General features: G+C 38.2%; 1 protein-coding gene across 1 annotated transcript in view; it reads left to right on the top strand.

Moving 5' to 3' along the window:
- The first annotated feature begins 1,062 nt into the window (after nucleotides 1-1,062).
- Nucleotides 1,063-22,654, top strand: part of LOC107738640 (glutamate receptor ionotropic, NMDA 2A) — a 66,842-nt gene continuing 45,250 nt past the window's right edge. The window contains exons 1-3 of the mRNA XM_016550419.1: nucleotides 1,063-1,113; nucleotides 4,818-5,410; nucleotides 15,815-15,929. Of these exons, the coding sequence (XP_016405905.1) occupies nucleotides 1,063-1,113; nucleotides 4,818-5,410; nucleotides 15,815-15,929 (759 nt within the window). The remainder of the gene's footprint in view (nucleotides 1,114-4,817; nucleotides 5,411-15,814; nucleotides 15,930-22,654) is intronic.

Below are 22,654 nucleotides of genomic sequence, written 5' to 3'. Positions count from 1 at the left end.
TATCACCCACATCATTAATTCAGTATAAAACCAACTGAAATCAATGTGGAAAGTCCCTATAATGATAGAAAAACAAATGTGTGTGCTTGACCTTTTGTGTTCTTAAGCGTATCACAGATTTAGTTTATCCCACCCCCCCCTTTTTTTTGTTGTTTTGTGATGAGCGTCAGTGTACCATACTGCCAGTGAAATGTCTCTGTTTTAATGTATTAAGAAGTTAAAGGGCCCAGCAAACTTTCAAGGGGACCTCAAGATTTAAAACGAAGCAAAACACGCATTAAAATGAGCTAAAACAACAACACATAAAATATATTGATTTTAGTTCATATTAAAATATTGAATAACATATATTTATATATTAACCTTGATATATATAGCCTGATTTTAAAAGTGTGATTTCTAGACCTGGATAAGTAAATTAAATTAATGTAAATTAATAAAATCTTATAACTTGGATCTTTATAATGAACGTACATTTTTCTAATGCAAAGCGCTCAAATATATAAAAAAAAAAATCTTAAAAATTCTTAATCCTTATCCAGTGAATCACAAATAACTGGACAAGTCATGGGGCCTTTGCATATTGATGAGGGCCTTGGAGTCAAAAAGTTTGAGAACAACTGTAATACTGCATTATTATTATTAAAATACTGTATTCTCTAACTTTCTAAAGCCAGGACAAATTATTTCATGGTTTCCACTGTTATGGAAAACCTCACAATTCAATTAGTTAAAAAAATTATGATTTCTAAACTTTTAAAAATGGTAAAAGATATGAAATTAATGAAAGGAATCAATGGTTATTGTTAACTTTATACTGAATGTAAATGTATCTGTTAAAGCCAAATCCTCCACTGAGCTGAATTTAAATCTCTAGCCTTTATCTCTGGCTTTTGTATACAAATAAGTATAATTATGTAAGCATTTTCATTCCATGTATTGGGATTTGACATACACATGGAAAGCAATCCAGCAATCTTTATAAACTGATTTCAAAAATACAGTACTTATGCAGTAATCATAAATGGCAGGACAAGTCATAGAAATTCATTTTTGTCAAAAATGCCGGAAACCCTGCAGTTTCATATTTGGGACAGAATTTCTTCAGCAAAGGTAGGACAGATGGTGAAGTTCAGTTCTGTCTCTTTAACTACAGTACTGCTCTGTGTATATCAGCGTTGCTCTTTCTCTCTCTTTCTTCCTTTGGCTCCACTCATTTGCTTTATTCACTAAGAGCTCTGTGGCACACTAAAAATGAGCTCATGAAGCAGCTCTTGAGACCGAGCCTTTGAAAAACGGTGCAAAAAATTGGCATTAGCAGCAACACCATTATGCTACTTGGTGGCGTACCACTCCATCAAAACCGAATTGACAATTTATAGAGTTTACAAAGTCACAATTTAACGAAGTGGAGCCGGGCTGGGCGCTGTGATTGCGTTAGCGCTGTGTGGCTCGTCTGTGTTATTAGACTAACTGTGCCGTGTTTGCTCCACTGCTGGCAATGACATGAGCTGTGGGGATAACACCGGCCACCCCTGAGGCGGCCCTCTGAAGCGCTTCAGATTATCCACACACTCACTCACATACAAAATGGTATACTTACTGTAGATTATATACATGCGCTCTCATTTCTTGTTCAGTCGTTGACACCAACCTATATTGGCGGATCATGTCTCCTCGTATTGGAGGTCTAATCAGGATAACAGGCATGATGGTCCATCAAACAGGGCTTTAGAGAAATTGTGGCCACTTGTTCTTGCTGCTAGATGCTCTAATTTGAATATCTTAGCCATTGTTTCTGAACAGAGATCTCTAAATGCCTCAAATGTGTCTGAGAGCTCACGCTGTTGAGATGCCAAAAGAGCACCTCAGATGCTCTTAGCGGTTATTGATGTGATTCCTTGCATTTGGTTTTCTCAGAAATAACACATTCGGTCTGTCAAGTTTGTCGGATGCTTTTAGATTTAAAACAGTGCGAGTACACAAGGAAAATTAAGTGTTTTTGATGCGGTGCTGTGAAGCTTGGAGCTCGCAATTAAACATTTTTTGCATCACAATTAGAAAAGAACACTAGTATAAGGCTTTACGAAATGAAAGATGTGCAGAAGGATTGATGTTAAACCCCAGTATCACCTTCAATAAAGGAGTCAACAAAGATCTGCAGATGGTCTTAAGAATGTCTTTTGAGAAATATCTCCACTCCAAATCTTGTTTTTTCAGATCTGCTTCGAAATATGATACAGCACGGTTCCTATTTCTGAGCAAACAATATAGCTTTATCGCCTCTGGCTGGTAATGGCATCCTGTTATATGAAGAAAATGGCATTGAGAAAGCTCAGCAGCAGACAGGATGGTGCAGATCCTCAGGAAAGCGGGTGGGAAATTAGAAACTAATATTGCTACGCTCCAGTCAAATGCACACAAATCTTCTTTCACACCTCTGAACACATGCCTTTCGTGTCACACTCGGTGCTTGGTTGTGAAATTACATTTAGGCAACAATGCAAAATCTTTATAAATGTACTTTACGAATCATACTTTTCATGCTGCAGTTGTGGCTATTATTTATATTCAAATTATTATACAATTATATTATGCTAAATATAATATAATATAATACTGTATAATATAATATAATATAATATAATATACTGTAATAATGTTTCACATCACACAATAGAATATATTTGTATACATCAAACTGTGCTGTGCTGATGCTGATTAACAAATCAGTCTTCCATAAGACCCTTTTATTTCTTTTCTTAGCTCTCACTTTATAATTATTCGTTTCATCCTTGTTGCAGAAAGAGACCACATTGTTTTTAACATGAAACAATTACTCCCTTCCTCTCTTTCCATCATCTCCTGAGTTCATCTGAGTGAGGTCAACTAGTGCTCACTCTGAACAGTCTAAATGTTCACCCCACACACACTGCGCCCAGTAGACCCATTATTATGAGGGTCATATTTTCTTAACCCTGCACTTCAAGAGTTGACGGACAACTGTGGGGAGCTGTTTTGAGTGGCAATTTTTTTTTCAGATCTGGGGATGTCAATGAATATGGAGCAGATTATTTTACATTTATGGAATAATGGCATAAAGATTACTCAGCTTGAACTGCCCGAGTAATCTTTATGCCATTATTCCATAAATGTAAAATAATCTGCTCCATATTCATTGACATCCCCAGATCTGAAAAAAAAAGTTGCCACTCAAAACTGTGCCACTTTAAGATAACATCATGATAACCTTTGAGGAATAATTAAAATCTTTCCAAGGTGAGGCTGTGAAAATAATTTAGGACTGTCTTGTCGTCCATCCATCACTTAAGCAAATGTGTCTAGTCTCACAGGGGCCACTTCACATAACAGTGCAACTGTTGCACAACAGTATTTCATTGCAAAAGCCATTGTTTTATCAAGTTTAACTAGGTGCCAGATTCAAAATAACATTTCGTATTTAAATTTACCCAAAATTCATAAATCTTGTATTTGAGCCTCAGCAGTGTTATTTATATATTTATTTTAAATTAAATATTCTATAGATGCAATGCATATGCATTTTCTGTGAAATTCTGGTTCACAGTATTTGTATTCTTACTATTTTTTAGTTATGTCAATAATATATAGATAGATAGATAGATAGATGGATAGATGGATAGATAGATAGAAGAAGATTTGTGTTCATTTGTGCCGTGGATGCGTGTGTGAAGTGTTATCCACAGTTATCTTGTGTTTACTTTGCAGCACCACTGTCTATTTAGTTTCTCCAGTGTGTGAAATTGGCAATGTCAAGCCGAGCATCCCAAAAATAGCGAAAAAACCAAGTGAAACGTTTCTCCTCCCAACATACACAGACTCACAACGTGTTGTTTCCTACAGACATCTTTCACACATGCACACAAAGACAGATGCCTCATCTTACATCTGTATTCAGTCATTGGCTACCTTTCAGTTACCATTTATGAGGCTGCAGTAATTGGTTTGACATTGAAATGGTGATGGGAAAAATAGCGTCCACAAGACTGAGAAGCTTAATGAAAGCTTGTCGCATTCCTTATACAAGCTTCCGATCCTCTCACTCATAAAATGAGTGAAAAGTTTGAACTCAAGAGTATGAATCTAAAAACGATTGTGTCCTTTGTGCCTCAGAGGGCCAGTTAAAGCTGTGGAATTGTGGGACGCTGGAGGGAATAGTTCGAAAGGCACATGGGGATTGAATCTGCTCAGCCAGAAAGAACTGGCTCAGTGCATCATTATGATTAGACAATGAGTTCATCAAGGCCAGAGCTGCACATATCAGATGGATCTCAAAAGAGTTAAAGAACCAGAAAAGCTCTTCTCTTTCCTTTTTGACTCGTTACATTTTAATAAAGAATCTTATGAACTTTTGTTAACTCTGTCACTCTGTAATATTGAGTTCAGAACTCTCAAAATATTTAAATGGCCTCTCTATTCTGGCTGTTCTAGTGTATGTGAGGGAATTATTTAATTTTAACTGTTGTGTTTTCAATTGGAAGTTTATTAGTGATGCACTAATATTAAAATTCTACCTGACACAATAAGATAATTATTTCCATGCTATGGCCAAATTATTCAATTTATAAATTATTAATAATATTATGATTAAATTATTAAAAAACATTTTTAAAGATTAATTGTAAGTGAACTTTAGATTACAGTAAAGGTAAACTGTATATATAAATAGGCCGACAACTAAACTGGTACCGATATATTGTGCATCCCTAATGTTGACAGCTGAAAACCTATATTTATCATGTTGTTAACAGTTCTTTTTGTCTTTCTTTGTTCAACAGGATGAAAAATCTACATTCTTCCAGTTCGGGGCCTCCATCCAGCAGGAGGCGCTGCTCATGCTCAACATCATGGAAGAGTACGACTGGCATGTCTTCTCCATAGTGACCAGCAAGTTCCCGGGCTACCAGGATTTCACTGCCATCCTGAAGATCACGGTTGACAACAGCTTTGTTGGTTGGGACCTCCAGCACACCATCACCCTGGACGCCGTAGACGGGGACTCCAGGACCCAGATCCAGCTGAAAAAGGTGCAGTCTCCAGTCATCCTTTTGTACTGCTCCAAGGACGAGGCGGGTTACATCTTGGAGGAGGCCCGATCACTGGGTCTGACCGGTTTCGGCTACATCTGGATCGTGCCCAGCTTGACCACGGGCAACCCAGGCATCACTCCAGATTCATTCCCCTCTGGAATGATCTCTGTATCCTACGATGACTGGGACTATCCTCTTGAGGCACGGGTTCGAGATGGGCTTGGGATTATAACCACGGCAGCTGCAGCCATGTTGGAAGAGTTTGGGGACATCCCGGAGGCCAAAACCAGCTGCTATGGCCAAATGGAAAAAACCAAGTTGCCACCCAGCGCGTTACACAAGTGAGTGAAAGATGAGAGCTGGGCTATTATCCGAGTGTCAGTGGTATGTTAGTGTTTTCTGTCAACAGCCTGTCCATCCAGTTCCTCCACTTTAAAAGTGGAAACACAAAAGTGGAAACAAAAGGGCTATTTATTTGGGAAAACACAGTTTTTGATCAGTCAATTGGAAAAAGGAAAAGGTGGAAAAAAACAACCCAAGAGGTCTCTGTTAGAGACATAGGGCATATAGGGCATTTGCAAAAAATAAGTCTCAGTTTTTTAATGATAGACCTAATGTGTCTCTAGGTGGCTGTCATTAAATTCCAAGTGATCTTTAAAGATTCCAAACAAAGTTTAATTAATACAATTTTAAAAATATAATGCAAATATCATACACTCACAGAAGTATTAATTTCTTAAACAAGCAAACAAAGACTGTTCATTTTTTACCTTTTCACATTGGTTAACTTTCCTGAGATAAATGTGGTGATAAGTTGTTATTTCATTGGCATTTTTCCGCAGTTTAAACACAAATCACATGAGATGTAATACATTAAAGCACATCAAAACATTTTTTAGTTTGAATGTCCTGATAAAATGGACGTGCCTTGAAAGCTGATACTTTTTTTTATCAAAAAATAAGTCACAAAAGTGAGTGAGGGAGCAGAACCAGCTTATTGTGTGTGTGTGTTGGTCTTGTTCGTGCAGTTAAAAAGTGGAAACAAGAGGGCTATTTATGTGAGCAAATACAGTTTTTGGTCAGTCAGGTGGAAAAAGAAAACTAGGGGGTGGAAAAAGTAACCCAAGAGGTCTGTAAGAGACAGGCATGGGTTAGGCATATGCAAAATGTATTGTTACATCCTGCTAATATGTTTCCCAGCATGAGCTGCATTCTTGAGTAAGTTAATGGTGAGGGGGCAGACGGGAAACGCTAAGGGAGGTTTTTAGGGAGTTGCAGAGCACTGGTCAGACACCCAGAGGTGGGTACTGCTGCCCTTCTCAAACTCTCTCGGGACGGCGCAGTGCAGCGCTCCTGTGCTTTTAATGAATAATGTTTTACACAGGGCAGAACAACATGGAGACTTTGCTAATACGCTTGGAGAACTCTCCAAATATAAAGTGCTCTTAATGAGCCAGGGTGCTTTTGTTCCTTTTGCTCCTGCTTTGGAGCCGGTGCCGGCTGCAGCACCCTGCTGCCAGTCCTTAGTCTGTCTCACCCATATGCCTCTGTAGTACCTGCCAGTGCTGAGCAGACACGCTGAATTACCCCATTTGCAGTGGAGTGGTGTTGCCTGAGTTACACTTTCACCCTGGTGTCTAGGGTACATTAATCCTGATAGTCTCAGCACAGATGGTCAAAGGCTTGGCCAGAGATGGGCTCTACTAGAGCCAGCAGAGAAGAGGACTCGTGCCCTGACTGCATTGGGTCTCCTTTGTATTTAGACATTTTAGACATATAGATCATCAGATGGAGGGTATCAGATTCTTTGAAAATATGGTCTTGTTCTTGGATTGATAATTCCCACAAAATAGCCAAGTCAAAATGTTTCTGTAAATATTAGATTTTCTGTACATTTTGTTAGATTTAGACTCACTACTCCATCATTTTAAATCACTTGAATCACACAGAAACACATTTGGAGTTTTATGCACTAGCTTTCTAATGATACAGTTACTGTGTTTAATATTCTAATGATAGATATATGATAGAAGTATAGAATATAGAATGTCTTTATGGATAGAATTGTATTGTTTTTGAATCTTTTAGAAATAGGCTGTCAAAACGCCTCTAAAGTTGGACTTGAAAAATTCCAAACAATTTTTAGCAATTTTTTTTGACATAATTCGAACATACATTAAACAATTAAGACGTTAATAAAAAATTTAAATATAAAAATATAATGAAAGTTCATATATATTTTAATGTGGCTCATGAAACATTTCTTATTAGTATCAATGCTGAAAGTTTAAAGTTTTTTAAAAATATTTTTGTAGAAATCAATTTTCAGGATTCTTTGATTAATAAAAAGTTCAAAAGAGCAGCATTTATTTGAAACAGTAGTCTTTTGCAACAATATAACTGTCTTTACTATTTTTGATTAACTTAATGCGTCCTTGCTGAATAAAAGTATTTATTTCTTTCAAATTCTAAATTTAGAATGACTCATATGACTGATGATTTATATTTGCATTTTTCTTATAATCTTAATTAGATTAGAAGCTGAATAAAAGTATTTATTTCTTTCAAATTCTAAATTTAGAATGACTCAGATTTATATTTGCATTTTTCTTATAATCTTAATAATTATTATTATTGCTAATGTTTGTGCAGAAAATTATATAAAATCCTATCTATATATACATTATATCTATATTTAAGCTGTGAATATAAGGAATGTATTTGGCACAGCATTTTTCTTTGGGGTGAAAAAAAAACTGGCAAGTGAACCTCTCTCTGCATTTCATGCTCTTGTTAAAATTGAGTGTCAGAAACCTAGGTGAAATATGCGGTCCCCAAGCAAAATTTTCCTTTATGACAGATTTAAGACTGTCATCTGAAGTACTATGAAAAGCGGACCTTAGCAAAATGTATCTTTCATATATCAGTGACGAATACTGAAATTACCTGTCAACAGGGGAGAGGCATGGCGAGTCCAGTGTGCCTCCTCCCCTGTGTTGGGGACCAAGGGTAGCTGTCAGCTGTGCTCTCTGCAACCATACATTTCTGAAATAAAGGGCACTTTAAACACTCCCACTGAGACGGAAGCCAATCTGACCACCCCCAGCAAAACACCATCTCACAGAGGGCAGTGCCACAGGAGTCACCGCTATTACTTTGAACTTTCATGGGCAAAATTAAATATGACTTATGGCAGTTATAATTCTGGAATTTGAGCTGGAGTAGGCTAAGCATTTCCAAGCAGTGGCAACAGGTCATTCTATCGTGGGGAGGGTTAACAGCTATGTAATTGGCACCTTGGCCTTAAAGGACCCGAGCCGTACCATCTCCTCAAAGCCTTTGTGTTTTGGAATGAAGGGAAATATGAGCTCCTGTGGAAATAGTACTTTTATATGGCCATCACAGCGCATTAAAGCGATTTAAGTTGGCAGGCAGCAGCACAATGGGAAGCATTATGAAGAGCTGGGTTTAAATAACTTGAGCCTCTGCCGTCCTCCCTATGGTGAAGAAAGCATTGTTTTTTAAAGAGTCAAAGAGTGGCCCAGACCTCAGAAAACTAGCCAGTCGAAACCCTCTCTGGTCATTTTTTTTTGTAATGTTTGGGCTTGCTGACTTGTCAGTGGAGGGAGGATTTGTAGAGGATATATAACTGAACTTAGCAAAATGGCTGAAATGCTTTACAGAAGTTTTTTTTTTTTAAGTTTAAATGCTAAGGACCTGCTAATATGATGCATTTATGTAAGTTCATGAATAAAGACACATGTTATTTGTCATCACACAAAGTAAATTATTGCAATATCTGGAAAATAATCTATAAGGTTATTCACAAATATATATTGCCATTTAGTGCAAATGCAAACAAAAGTTGTGTATAAAAGAAAAAAAGATACCTACAGTGGGTACGGAAAGTATTCAGACCCCCTTAAATTTTTCACTCTTTGTTATATTGCAGCCATTTGCTAAAATCATTTAAGTTAATTTTTTTTCCTCATTAATGTACACACAGCACCCCATATTGACAGAAAAACACAGAATTGTTGACATTTTTGCAGATTTATTAAAAAAGAAAAACTGAAATATCACATAGTCCTAAGTATTCAGACCCTTTGCTCAGTATTTAGTAGAAGCACCCTTTTGATCTAACACAGCCATGAGTCTTTTTGGGAAAGATGCAACAAGTTATATATATATATATATATATATATACATACAGTATATATATATATATATATATATATATAAACTTGTACTTTTACTTTATTTAGCATTTGTATATTTTGTTTCAAAGCAACTTTTTATTTGTTTCAAACATAGGATTTTTACTTAAATAATTAAGTAAATAATTCAATCTTAATTATCTTGCTGTTAAATGAATTTTCCCATCTCATATTTTCTTGCAGACACCCTTGCAGTGCTCTGGCGGTCCTTGGACCCCAGTTTGAAAACCCTTGGCTATACAGCACCTTCACACAGGCACTAGTGAGATGGTTAATGGTTATCAGACTTTTACTTCTGTTCTTGTGTCTACAGTAAAATAAAGGCACTCAGACAGAACACATAAACTGCTTCACTGAATATGGTGGAATGATCTGGTCAAGGGTGAGAGTATGTAGAGAGAATCGACGAGAAGATTGTTTTAAAATTTTTGTCTATGGTCAAAATCCATAAGGCCTAGAATCCATTTTTACGCAAGCATGGCAATAGGTAGCATGTTCGGGTAATGTTTTTATTTTAAAACCTTTGGCTGGAAGGACTTTAATTGACCTGAAGGTGGCCTCAAGGGGGAGGAGAGAGATTAAACACACAGAGACCCACCAGTCCCTCCATTCTCCTCACACGTGCCGTCAGGAGCATATTTTCTCTTATATGGCTCGCCGTGCCCCACTTTGTATCAGATGCACTTAGTAGCGCAGGTTTACACATGCACTCATTCTGCCATTCCCTGGGTCTGTGTAACGTCTGCCTGAGCCCCAGGTGAAAAGACCTCGACAGTCCCAGCTGTCCTGGTATTGTCGTACAGATGCGATGCTCTCTTATGACATTGATTGAGCCTAGCACAGATACCTGTGTCAGAAAAACTATTGGATTAGTTTGTATATCACGTCTGGAGTTATTACTCAAGGGAGAGTTGATTTCATTTACACATTCCGTCATGCCAGTGGGTTCGGCTCAAGAAGTGCAGACTCCTCGCAAATTAACTAACTTCATGTAGGAACATTTTCTTGCTTCTCTAATGACTGAAAAATGTTATATGTCACATAGGGAACATCTTGCCTGCCCTCATTAGTGTCAACCCCGTTACTATAAATGCCTAACGAGGAACTGTTATATTCGACCACACTCGGCCGGTTGCAGTGCAGCTGCCTACTTCAGTTTGACCACATATAAAGTACTGTGAACATTTTCAGGCCAGTTGAACCACCCACCTATTTTAATCTGGATGATCCCAGAGCAGCTGTGCAGCCCTTTTGGGCACACCTGCTGTAATGAGAACTTTGATGAAGGGTTCTCAGTGAGCAAGCATGGGTCAGGGGTTGTTATGTGCTTTAATTTCATTAGGGAGAAGTGAGTTGGGGTTCTTGGAAGGTGTTCATGGAAGGTGTGTTGGGTTGGGTCAGGTATAGTTGTTGTGCTGGTGTAGGGCAGGGCGGGGTAGTCAGGTGCATTGTGCATTTTTTTGGCAGGCCTGGCTCACTGGTGTCCTAGGCTTAAAAATTACCTGACAAAAAAAACACTTTTTAACTATGTAATACTTTAAAATTATAGTAATAATTTATATATACAAGGCATTGGTTAGTGTGCAAGCCCTATTTTCATTTTATTTTATTTTATTTTTTGTGTCTGAAAAACAATGTCTCAGGTTACGTATGTAACCATGGTTCCCTGAGTAGGGAACGAGACACTGCGTCCTCTAGGGGTCGCTATGGGGAACGCCTCGACGTGACCCGTGTCTGAAGCATACATTCAAAACAACAACAACACTTTGCCCGGCGACAGCCTATGACGTCACTACCGGTGCGACCACAGTATAAAGAGGCGCCGGGAGAACAAGTCATCCGCTTCTTCGTCTGAAGCTTGCGTCCGAAGCATGGCAAGGAAACTAGAGGACGCAGTGTCTCGTTATATATAACCATGGTTATATACGTAACCTAAGATGTTCCCTTTCAAGGGAATTTTGACCAAGCGCATAGAATCGTAACTAGGTCTTGGCCTGTCACCCAGGGGGCTACCGCTTGCTCTGCATGAGCTTGCTGAAGGAACTGTCTCAACAGACCCCTAGTAGCAACACCCTGTTAAAGTAGGTATCACTGAGGATACATAGGTAGAGTGGTGCCCAAGGTGGAACTGGGGCCTGACCGACTCAAAGAAAAGGCACGAAGCCGCAGCGCGTAACCCCTACTAAAGAACGCAAAATGCTTGATGTGCGAACTTACCACAGCGTGGATTTTAGGAAGTGCACAGAGACTTTGCGTGCGCACTCACCATAGCATGGATTTTAAAGATACCATTGCTAAGGGGCCCTAGAGACTGTTTACCAGACTGAGGAAGGGCCTAGTTCGCCTGATGTTGCTGGTTCCAGGTGCTCTGGGAAACAGAGAACTCAACTCTCCATGTGGGAGGAGAACTCCGAATTCAGAAAAAGGGGTAGCGTGCTCATAGACAACCCTCTGAATGAGGGGAGCACTGCTAAAGTCCATCCACGAGAATAGCCCACGGAGTGGGGAATTCAACTCCTCTGAAGGGGAGGGAACTCAAATGCTCGGAAGGAAGCAGCATGCTCATAAATAACCCTCTACAGTGAGGGGAGCGATGCTGACTAGATAAAAGGCATTGTAACCCCAATCCAGCCTCGTGCTCTCTACCCGATAGAGAGCATGGGTCCTGCTCTAACCAGACCCGCAGAGCCTGGAAACAACAGGGCCCAAACATGCATTTTTTTTTCATCCTGCTCAGAAATGTATCAACAGAGATACATTAGTTGAGTGGAGCCCAAGGCGAGTACCGGGGCCTAAGCCAACTCAGAGAAAGGGAATGAGGCTGACAGAGCGTAACCCTTACCATACAGGATTTTAGAAAGTGCGCAGAGTGCTTTTTAGAAAGATTCCGAAGCATCTGCTCACAGATGCCCAGAAGTCCTCAGACACTCAATCGGGAGCGGCAGGCTCAAAGACAACCCTCTGAGGTGAGGGGAGCACTGCCTGGCTTGACCCGAATAGAAGCCGTTTATCAGGGAAACAGCAAGCGGCCCAACTACCTGATGTCACTGCCACGGAGCTCAAGAACGGAGGGTTCAACCCCTTGCGAAGAGAGAGAGGAACTTTTTGTAGAGGACCTAACTCTCGAGTCGCGAGGAGGACTCACCCAGTCTGCCCAGGACCGGCAAGCTCAAAGGGACCCTCCCGCAGTGAGGGCGGAGAGCTGTTTCTCCTCAGAGCCAGAGCAACAAAGCGACAGCTTGACCTGCTGCTGCGTATGCCCTGCCATTCAAGCGAGATGTATCCTGAAGGGGAAGGAGATGGTAAGGAGGGAGCCTTGAGAGAGGATGTCTCTCCTACAGAGAGATAGCTAGCCAGCATCTCTTCTATAGGGGGCATCCTCTCATAGCCGCTTTCGTGCATCCCCTCGATGTTGGCATAACTCGTATGCTGGAACCTATGGATGCGGGAGGGAAACAGCCTTTTCCATTCCTTCTTGATCTCCGTATGTAGATCAGGAAGAAAAGGAAGGCTCACTTGAGCTGGGGGGCTATGGTCAGATAGATTACGCTCGTCGAGACGACCTCGCGGCGCCATCTTCCTGGCCTGCTTCCACGGCAAGTCAAGCCTCACCGTGGCGCATTCCATAACCTCCAAAAGCTAATCATACGCAGGGCAGGAGGATTGGGAGGACTCAGTCTCAACTTCTTCTCCCCCCTCAGACATCTCCTGCTCTTCCTGGGCAGAACCCAGCAGAGCACTGGCCGCTGGATCAGATGATGTTAGGGAAATCACATCATCATCATCCAGCAGCTCACCCTCGTCCGCGGCCGACGAGCGCGAGAGGGAAAGCCCTTCTTTAAACTCATCGGCCAGATCTGCCTGCGACCCCCACGAACTCATTCTCCTTCTTGCTTCAGCAGCGGCGGGTACTGAACCGCGGGGAGCAGACGGCTGCCCCTCTTTCCTCGAACAGAGAGACAGACGAGAGCGAAGCTTTTTTATTGAAAAACGCTCGCAGTGGATGCAGATTGCCCCTTCGAGGACATCGCGTGCATACTCTTCGCACAAAAAAACTACGCAAAGATCATGTGTGTCATCAGGTGTCAGATAATGCGAAAACGGATCCACACACCTCTTAAACATCTTGCTAGTGCTCGCCATAACAAGGGAAGAAAAGATCGTTCTTACCACCGGAATGCACGCTTCAAACAAAACAGTCACTTGAAGACGAAGAATAGGATGACGCGTTCTCCCGGCGCCTCTTTATACTGTGGTCGCACCGGTAGTGACGTCATAGGCTGTCGCCGGCCAACGTGTTGTTGTTGTTTTGAATGTATGCTTCAGACACGGGTCACATCGAGGCGTTCCCCATAGCGATCCCTAGAGGACGCAGTTCAAACAGTTTTGACAATTTCATATCAACCTATTTTCTCATTTTGTGTTCCACAGGGGAAAAAAAGTTATTTAAAAAAAAAAGTACATCATTATATTTTTAATGATGTACTATATAGGTAAATATATTGTTGTACATTATAGATAGATAGATAGATAGATATTATAAATTATTATATATAATTTACATATTTTGGAAGTTGCACTAAATGTCCACTTGGTTCAAAAATTAGGGCATAACACGTCTAGAGGCAGTTCAAGATAAATTTTGCCACTTTTTCAATATGCAAATATTTTCCTTTCATTCAGTTCTCCCTCTCCCCCCCCCATCACTTATTTTTGTTCTGTTTGTCACTATGGTTTTTCCAGTCCAAACGCCACAAGTCTAGTAGTGACAGAACATACTAAACTAATGAGCACAACTCACACTCCTGCGATTCTGCTGAGAACCTAAAGCTCGATTGACACACTGTGTCCAGTGTCTGCTTTCCTCAGTAATTGGTAAAAGGGGCTCTGCAGGTGTGACCAGTATAGTTATCCACAGGTCACAGCAAAGGGAACTGGGTGAGGTGTAAAATATGAAAGAAGTTTTAAAATAAATAAGGGAGCCCAGTGTGAATGGAAACATGTCTTGTAGTGGAGGAGAGCAGAGCTTATCGATTCTCTTCCTCTCCCGCAGTCTGATGTAATTGGATTCAGCAATATATCTAGGGTGAGTGGGCCTTTGCTTCTCCCCCTAAATGGGACCCCAATCAATTCAACAAGCTGCACTGCCATTCAGTCACTAGACGCCCACTAAGACCCGTTTCATAAATCGATCATCATGCCACACTTTTAATTCTGCTCACCTGGTAGTATTGCAGCATAAAACTTACCACCAGGCCATACCCGTGCCGCAGGGTTTGTTAAAATGGCTGGGTTGTAATTACTGAGGAAGAGGGGCAGTCTGATGTGTTTGTGTCAGCCGGTGTTTGCCACTCGGGTCTCTGAGGGATGCCTGACGACATGGTGTGAAAAGTGGGATGGCAACACAACGTGTTCCTCGGTTTATCGCTTTTAAAGTGATATGACAGGAACAGGGTGGCATTGTGAAAACCAGACTCTATTCACTTGGGTTTTACTTTCCCTAAAAAAATGCCCATCTGGTTTTATCAACACCCTTAATATTGTGAGAAAGAAAGAAAAAACATTAAGACCAGGGGTTTTCAAAGTTTTCTTTTTGCCAGGGGACTTCAAACTAGACAATAAATATGTTAAAAAAATAGTAAAAATAAATATAAATTAAAAATACTTAAAAAAAAGTTTTAATTTTTTCAAAAACATTATAAAGATTTTTTTTTAAATTTCTTACTGATAAAAATTAGGGTCAATCATCATCATCATCATCCCATAATTTCCAACGTTAGAAAGATAAATGAAGTAGTAATACTATGAGTTATGGTAAATCTAACAAAACGGAAAAGTTAACATGTTAACTTTTACAAATATATTTCATTAAAAAAAAAATATTTCAAATTTTCTGTGGACCTACTAGCACCACCGTGTGGACCCCTGGGGATCTCTGGACAACTTGTTGAAATTCCATAAGAATATAAGCTTTACTTTCCCGTTTTTCAGTCTTCCGGAATGCTGGCCCGGTTTACTTCTGCACTGTAACCAAAAAATAAAAATAAAAAATAATAAAAATAAATACTTAAAAAGAAACCAGTCAGAATTAATTTCTGTGGTAATCTAATTCCACAAATGATATCAAAGAGCATGTATTGAACCCAGAATGTTTCCTTAGACTGGTCTCTTCTGTTTTATATCTACATGCTCTCTCTTTCTATTTCTTTGAAGATGGAGACAAAAGAAGGAATAGTAGTGATTCATGTAGATTTCATTGGATACTAATAATAACTCGGGCAGATTTTTCATCTTCGCTTAATGTGTGGAGTCTGATTTAGGTCAGTCATTAGTCTTCAGATGGCTCATTAAATCCTCTTTTTGTCTGCTTGCATGTTGAAAATGATTTTCATATGTTATTTTGATGTTTTAGGTATAGAATGAACATCATTAGGCTGAAAAATTATTTTCATGCCTACTGCAGCAGATAAGATTTGTGTCACCTGACTGCTTTATTTCTGAATCTGATGAGGTTTCTGCTTCCTCTAGGTACATGATGAACGTAACTTGGGATGGCAGAGATTTGTCCTTCACCGAGGACGGTTACCAGGTGCATCCCAAACTGGTTGTGATCGTGCTGAACAAGGACAGAGAGTGGGAAAAGGTAAGGACGCTCCGTGCCGCCGCCGAAAACAACTGACCTTCTTAACTGCGCCATTATAATTTCATTATAACTCCTCCAAGCAAAGCGTCATTAACAACTGTTCATACAATATTAGTACCCATGAATCCGCGATCTTAATTACACCCTGGAACGGTGTAAAAGTGTGTCAGTGCGGTAATTACCTCAGACGCACACTGCCAGAGTCTGCAAATTCGGAGGTGTAATTAGGGCCTGTTTTTTTCCTTCTAGACCGCAATCCAGTCCGAGACCAAACATGAACGGGAACACACACAAGTGCATTAGTGGATGAGCGTGTCCGTCATTTTTTTCTGTTTTAGTAGAGAATGTGGTTCAATGAAAACAAAGCGGGAGGAATAATTGGAATGGCAAAGCAATGGGAGAAATTGATTTGTGGAGTTCGCTCTGCAAATCAATCAATATCAGTGCGAGTCTAATAAGACAGAATAAGGCTTGCACTGAGAGAGGAATTCAGTCATGAATACATGTCCATGCGGCAAAAGACAGATTTGCTCCGATCAGGCCTTTTGATCTCTTGTTAGGAGAGAGCGTGACAATCATCAATAATATTATAACATCTCCAAGACATTGCGTTATTTGGAGGGGAACCTGTATACTGGTGGTTTGTCTTAATATAACATTGTATGGCTCATTAAATGATGGTTGTTTTGCAGATATGATATTGGGTTTGTATTACAGCAGGATAAAACGCACTAAATTAGATCCCAGAGGTGTTTAGGACCTCGTTATTCATCTGATGTTAAAGTGTTGTATTGGGCTCTATTACAGCAGCTCTGTATTATTTTTCATGCTGTTTCGACTGTCCATTAAACTTTTAGAGTTTCATCAATCTGTTATAAAATGCATCCCATGTTGTTCAGCTCATTTGGGACTAGATATTGTAGTAGTATTAGTGTTTAAAGTAGAATATAATAGGTGGCAATAACATTGATTGTCCAAATTCTCCTTAGTGTCTTGAAAATGAATGTGTTTCCAAAAGTCATTTTTATCACATAAATAGGACTAAATTAGTCCGTGAAACTTTTTTGTAAGTATAGCGCACAGCACTTTAAACTTGATGTTTCGCCACATTTGCATTATTCTCCAAAACACTAGATGGCACTGTGGAGAAAATATTAGCTGAACCAGCAGTGTGAAGAAGAATTTTTTCATTATTATACACCATCAATAAATTTTATATTAAACTCAAATTTAAACTTAGTTTAATAACATTAATAAAATGTTTGCACAGTATAAAATATATTTGTTGTTGTTCAAAAATTTAAAATCGTAGCTTGACTGTTTAGGTCAGGGGTGTCCAACCCTGCTCCTGGAGGGCTACCATCCTGCAGATTTCAGCTCTAACCCCAATCAAACACACCTGAACCAGCTAATCAAGGTGTTCAGGGTTGCTTGGTAATTACAGACAGGTGTGCTGGAGCAGGGTTGAAACTAAAGTCTGCAGGAAGGTAGCTCTCCAGGAGCAGGGTTGGACACCCCTGGTTTAGGTGAAAGAATGTGACTTTTAACATTATTTGCAATATTACAGGCACATCTACTCATCCAATGTGCCTTCAGAAACGTGGTGCTATCACTTCAATTCCACTTCCCAATTTTATGGAATAAACCAGGCTCAATTCCTTTAGAGCTATGCCGTTATTTTCTTTGCTGTTTGTATTTATCTATGTGCTGATTTACATCATTTTCTACAGTTCAGTACTTGAAGAAGTAAGTCATCCAAATAAGCGTAAAATCTGAAACCAGCATTTGTCAGCATGGTCAGAACTGATTCAATGAGATGCAGCACTGGACAAAAGTGAAATGAACCGCACAAGAGAGATTGAAACTGATACCGCAGATTAACTCTCTCTCTCCCTCACACACTCAGTCTCTTTCTCACTCGCAGTTTCAATCTCGATGCAATTATGATATTGTGCTGCATCTCACTGAATCATGACATTTAGTGCAAAAGCGTATTGTACTGTTACTGTTGTGTAGTTGTCAATAGGTCATAGTACCATGGTGCTATGATACAGTATATGTCATGGTACTAAAGGATTGTTATATTAATATTTGTTATTGTTTAAAAGTTTGGGGTCCATAAGTTTATTTTTTTTCTTGAAAGAAATTTATACTTTTATTCAGAAAGGATGCATTAGATTGATCTAAAGTTACTGTACATATATTTATAAAGTTACAAAATATTTCTGTTTCTACAAAAAAATATTACTGTAAAAAGCAGAACTGTTTTCAAAATTTATAATAACAAATGAACAAGATTTCTGAAGGGTCATGTGACGCTGAAGACTGAAGTAATGAAAATTCAGCTTTGCCATCGCAAGAATAAATTACATTTTTAAATATATACACATTTTTAAAAAAATTATTTTAAATTGTAATAATATTTTACAGTATTACCCTTTTTAATGTATTTTGATGAAACAAATGCAGCCTTGGGGAGCATAAGTGTTTGAGAAACATTAAAACATCTTACTGACCTCAAACTTTTGATTGGCCAAAAAAAAAAAAACCTACTCTCTTAGCCACTCCAGATTTCTGCATGTGTGGGCTCTGACTCTTTTGTGATGGGACAACAAATGGCAGAAGGCTCAATTGTTGGGCCTCAGTCAATCTAAAAATAGCCTTTGACACTTTGCACTCTGCGCTTGCCAGTGGCCATGTACAAACATAACGCACTCCTCCCTCGTTTTATCAGGGAGCTGACAGTTGCAAAGATCAAGCTGCTATGGTGCCAAATTAAATCCACATGAAAGTAATTACATTAATTAATTCCATGTCAAGTTGCCTCTTGTTGATGTTGATTAAAGTGGATAAAATGTTGAACTGGTTGTCACTCTGGCTGTGTGCTGTCACATATTATTTTTTGCCTTTGGACAGAGTTTTGGAAACAGATGACAGAAAACACTGGATTACAGATGTCAGGAAAATAATCACAATTTAGTAGGAAATAACCACACAAACTTGGCGACCACACCGCAGACTAACCACCTACTGACTCATCAGTGAACCTTCTCAATTGGGTTTCATCTCAATGGATTGAAAAGATGCCGCTCGCAGGGGTGCAGTAGCTTCATGGTGGAGGACAACAGAAAGACAATTTAAAAATTAAGAGAAATAATTTGAAGACATGACCCTGATACCACAGGTATACCTGGGTACAGGACCGTGGGGAGCTTTTAAAACGCTTTAGGAGGACACGGGGGGGGGTTACATTTCAAATGCATCGCTCTAAGGAACGTAACTGCAATGTAATGCAGTTTGACACTACACTATGTTGATATTAATGTGACAAAGCCTATTCATCAGTGTGAATTGCTGGCAGAGCAAAGACAAAAGCATGGGAAAGATTTACAGCCCCGTTGAACCAAAGCAATATCTCACACCTTGCCCTGACGACAAATCCACGTGGCCATTAGTGTACAGCACGTCATAAAGCATATTGCACTTTTGCAAAGTCTGCAGTAATGGCAGTAACTGAGTGCAGATGCTACACAGAATGACATTCATCTTGTACCAATAATGCTTAGGCCTGTAAATGCCTTAAACGGTGTTCCTTTTTTGGGTAAAGGACATAAAATACAAATGCAGTTGTCACTCCTGGAACTTTAGTGTGTATGTGGCCATTGTTTTTTGCACATTATCAAAATTTTGCTCTGTGCACAAATCATGCACACACTGTGTATGAAAATGCCAAATGAAACAATTAGAGTTGATTATTTCTGGTGATATAAGTGACAACAACTGTCAGAGATGTGGCAACGTTATTTCAATTTATGCAAATGACTAAATGACAAATATAATGTAGACAGTATCTGGATTTCCATATCTGTATTTTATGCAGATTTTGCGTTATTGCGTAAAAATGCAGGATGACAAAACGTGTGTAGAATTTTCAAGTGCACACAAACACCACCTTCAATTCTTTTATTAAAAATTGTTCCTTGTACTTGTGCACATGTTCTGCCAGCATGGTATTTGTTTGCATGTTTGTTTAAGTTTTGATGTCAATACAGTCAAATTTCAAGTAAACGTATTTTGTCAGGTTTTTATAATATATTGATTTTTTTTAAATATTGTTTATAGTTATTAGTTATTAGTGATGTAGATACAAACCCACTCATTAAGGATAAAACAAGATCAGGTTTCAGCAGGGTTGTTCAAAATTAATAGCAATTAATTTTGTAATGATGCATAAAAATGCAGATTGGAAACAGATGTGTATATAAGGTACAAAATTCAGAACTGATGATTCAGGAATTGAATTTTTAATTGAATAAATTGAAGGTCATTTGTCTAAAGCTGAAATGACTTTGCCGCATCGCCAACGGTTGCTGTTGCTTATGTCACCAGAAATTAACTGGAAGTTAATAATATATCCATTTGTTTTGTCACTGCAAAAACCTTTTATACTTATAGAGCTGCAGTTTCAGTCAGGTGTAGCAGCAGTCGAGAAATTGGATGTGTTCTCCACTAGAGCACTAGGAAATACTTGTACATTTGTTTCAGCTACCCTTTAAGCTACAGCTAGATATAAAAGATGTAATACAATAGTAGGTTTTGGCTGTAAATGCCAGTGTCTATGTGTGAAACAATGTTTATTAATGATATCACAACATTGAAGGCTGCCACGAAAGCAGTTTACACAATTTTTGCCGCTGTTTTCATTTACCAAGTATGTGATTGTGATTAGTCTGCAAGTTATGTCTGGACAGCTCTGCCAAACACAAGCATCTGTTTGTTCTCTGTTTGTTTCAACTGATCTTATTGTGACTGGAACAGTTTTGTTGTCATCACGACACAGTCGGGAATGTCTGTCGCCTATGAGCTTCTTATTTCTCAAGCTTTTTTATATGTGCATTCATTAAAACACCAAAATAGACGCACAAATGAAGTGTACGCAAAGTGTTGATTCGCTGCTTTGCTCATCATTAGTACACACAGGTTAACTCTTTATTTGACAACTGTGTGTGTTCTGTCAAAGTAGATTGCTGGAGTAATTGCTCCGCTCTTCATCCAGCCACAGTTTTAAAAGAAAAGCACAACCCTGACAAGTTTGCAGTCATTATGCCATGCACTGGGGTTACTGTGCTTTAAGCGAAATGGACACTGGTGTCATAGCCATTACCTTTTTCCTTCTTTTTAAAAAAAAAACTATATTTTTCAAAGCATTTCTAATTGTATAAAGAAGTGCCTCCACTGTGACTGACATTTCAGAGTAGATACAGGAGCTATAATTTCAGGTCATATTTAACAAGTAAATATCACCATTGATCTGCTCACATCAAACACCCTTTTCAGTCTGAGAAATAATAATAGTTTCATAGTTGGTTTTTTTTTGTACTGATTTTTGCTGTGCAGTGACTCCATTCATTCTCAGCATGGCAGTCCACCTATTCTGAAATATCTATATGCACCTCAGTAATATAAAAAAATAAATCAGCATAAAAAATAAACAGATAGTAGCTTGCAGTACCATGATACATAAATATGTAATTCTATGTGATGTTATATATTGCAGTATAGCATTGCTGTACTGTGGTACTGGCACAGTGCTTTTTTGTATGATTGGGGATGCAAAGAAATATTAAGCCACAAGGAAAATAAATAAAAAATAATATTAATAATAAAACATTTTTAATGTTGTTGAAAGAACATATTAGAATGATTTCTGAAGAATCACGTGACACTGATGATTGGAGTAATTAACTAAAATTCAGCCTCACTGCCAATCGCAAGAATAATTTTTTTTTAACAATTTTAATTTTTTTTCAAAAAAATAAATCTTTTTTTTTATATAAAATGTTTTAAATAAAACCTATAATAAATATGTAATACTATATCATTTATAATTAATTTATAACATATATAAAGAGAAGTAAGTTTTAGTACTTGTTTTCTAAAATACTTTTTGTATATATACTGTATATATATATATATATATATATATTAATATTATTATTATTATTTCTTTCTTTCTTTTTTTTTCTTTTTTTACGGGGATAAGCAGCCTTTGAAGTAAATGCTCAGATCTACTTTGGGCAAGTGTAACATGGAATGGACAAAAAAGTCTCTGCCTCACAAAACCACCAATCATTCTGCATTCAAGCCAAACAGGCAGTTAATATTAATAATAAAACATTTTTAATGTTGTTGAAAGAACATATTAGAATGATTTCTGAAGAATCACGTGACACTGATGATTGGAGTAATTAACTAAAATTCAGCCTCACTGCCAATCGCAAGAATAATTTTTTTTTAACAATTTTAATTTTTTTTCAAAAAAATAAATCTTTTTTTTTATATAAAATGTTTTAAATAAAACCTATAATAAATATGTAATACTATATCATTTATAATTAATTTATAAAGGCAGTTGTTGTAAACTATGTCAGTGTGAAATGGATCTCTCTGCCATTTTTGCCTTCTCACAGTGGAAAATGAGTGTGCCACATGGCCAATTGTTGGGGACTGACCTTCCAACAGCTCTCTCATAACAGGAAAGAAAGAAAGAAAGAAAGAAAGAAAGACATATTTAGTTTTTTTTTATCTATTTTTATCTCATAATTAATATACTTGAAACATAATCACTAAAAATAAAATTTGCTTATACTGTAGTTGATTTCAAATTTTACTGTTTTATTTTATCTTATTTTAATGACAAACTTTTTTTTTTTTTTTTTTTTTTA

The sequence above is a fragment of the Sinocyclocheilus rhinocerous genome, unplaced genomic scaffold, assembly GCF_001515625.1.
Source record: "Sinocyclocheilus rhinocerous isolate Xijiao unplaced genomic scaffold, SAMN03320098_v1.1 scaffold1155, whole genome shotgun sequence".
Classification (NCBI taxonomy): Eukaryota; Metazoa; Chordata; class Actinopteri; order Cypriniformes; family Cyprinidae; genus Sinocyclocheilus; species Sinocyclocheilus rhinocerous.
Note: the sequence above shows the minus strand (reverse complement) of the source record. Positions and strands in the feature narration are given on the sequence as shown.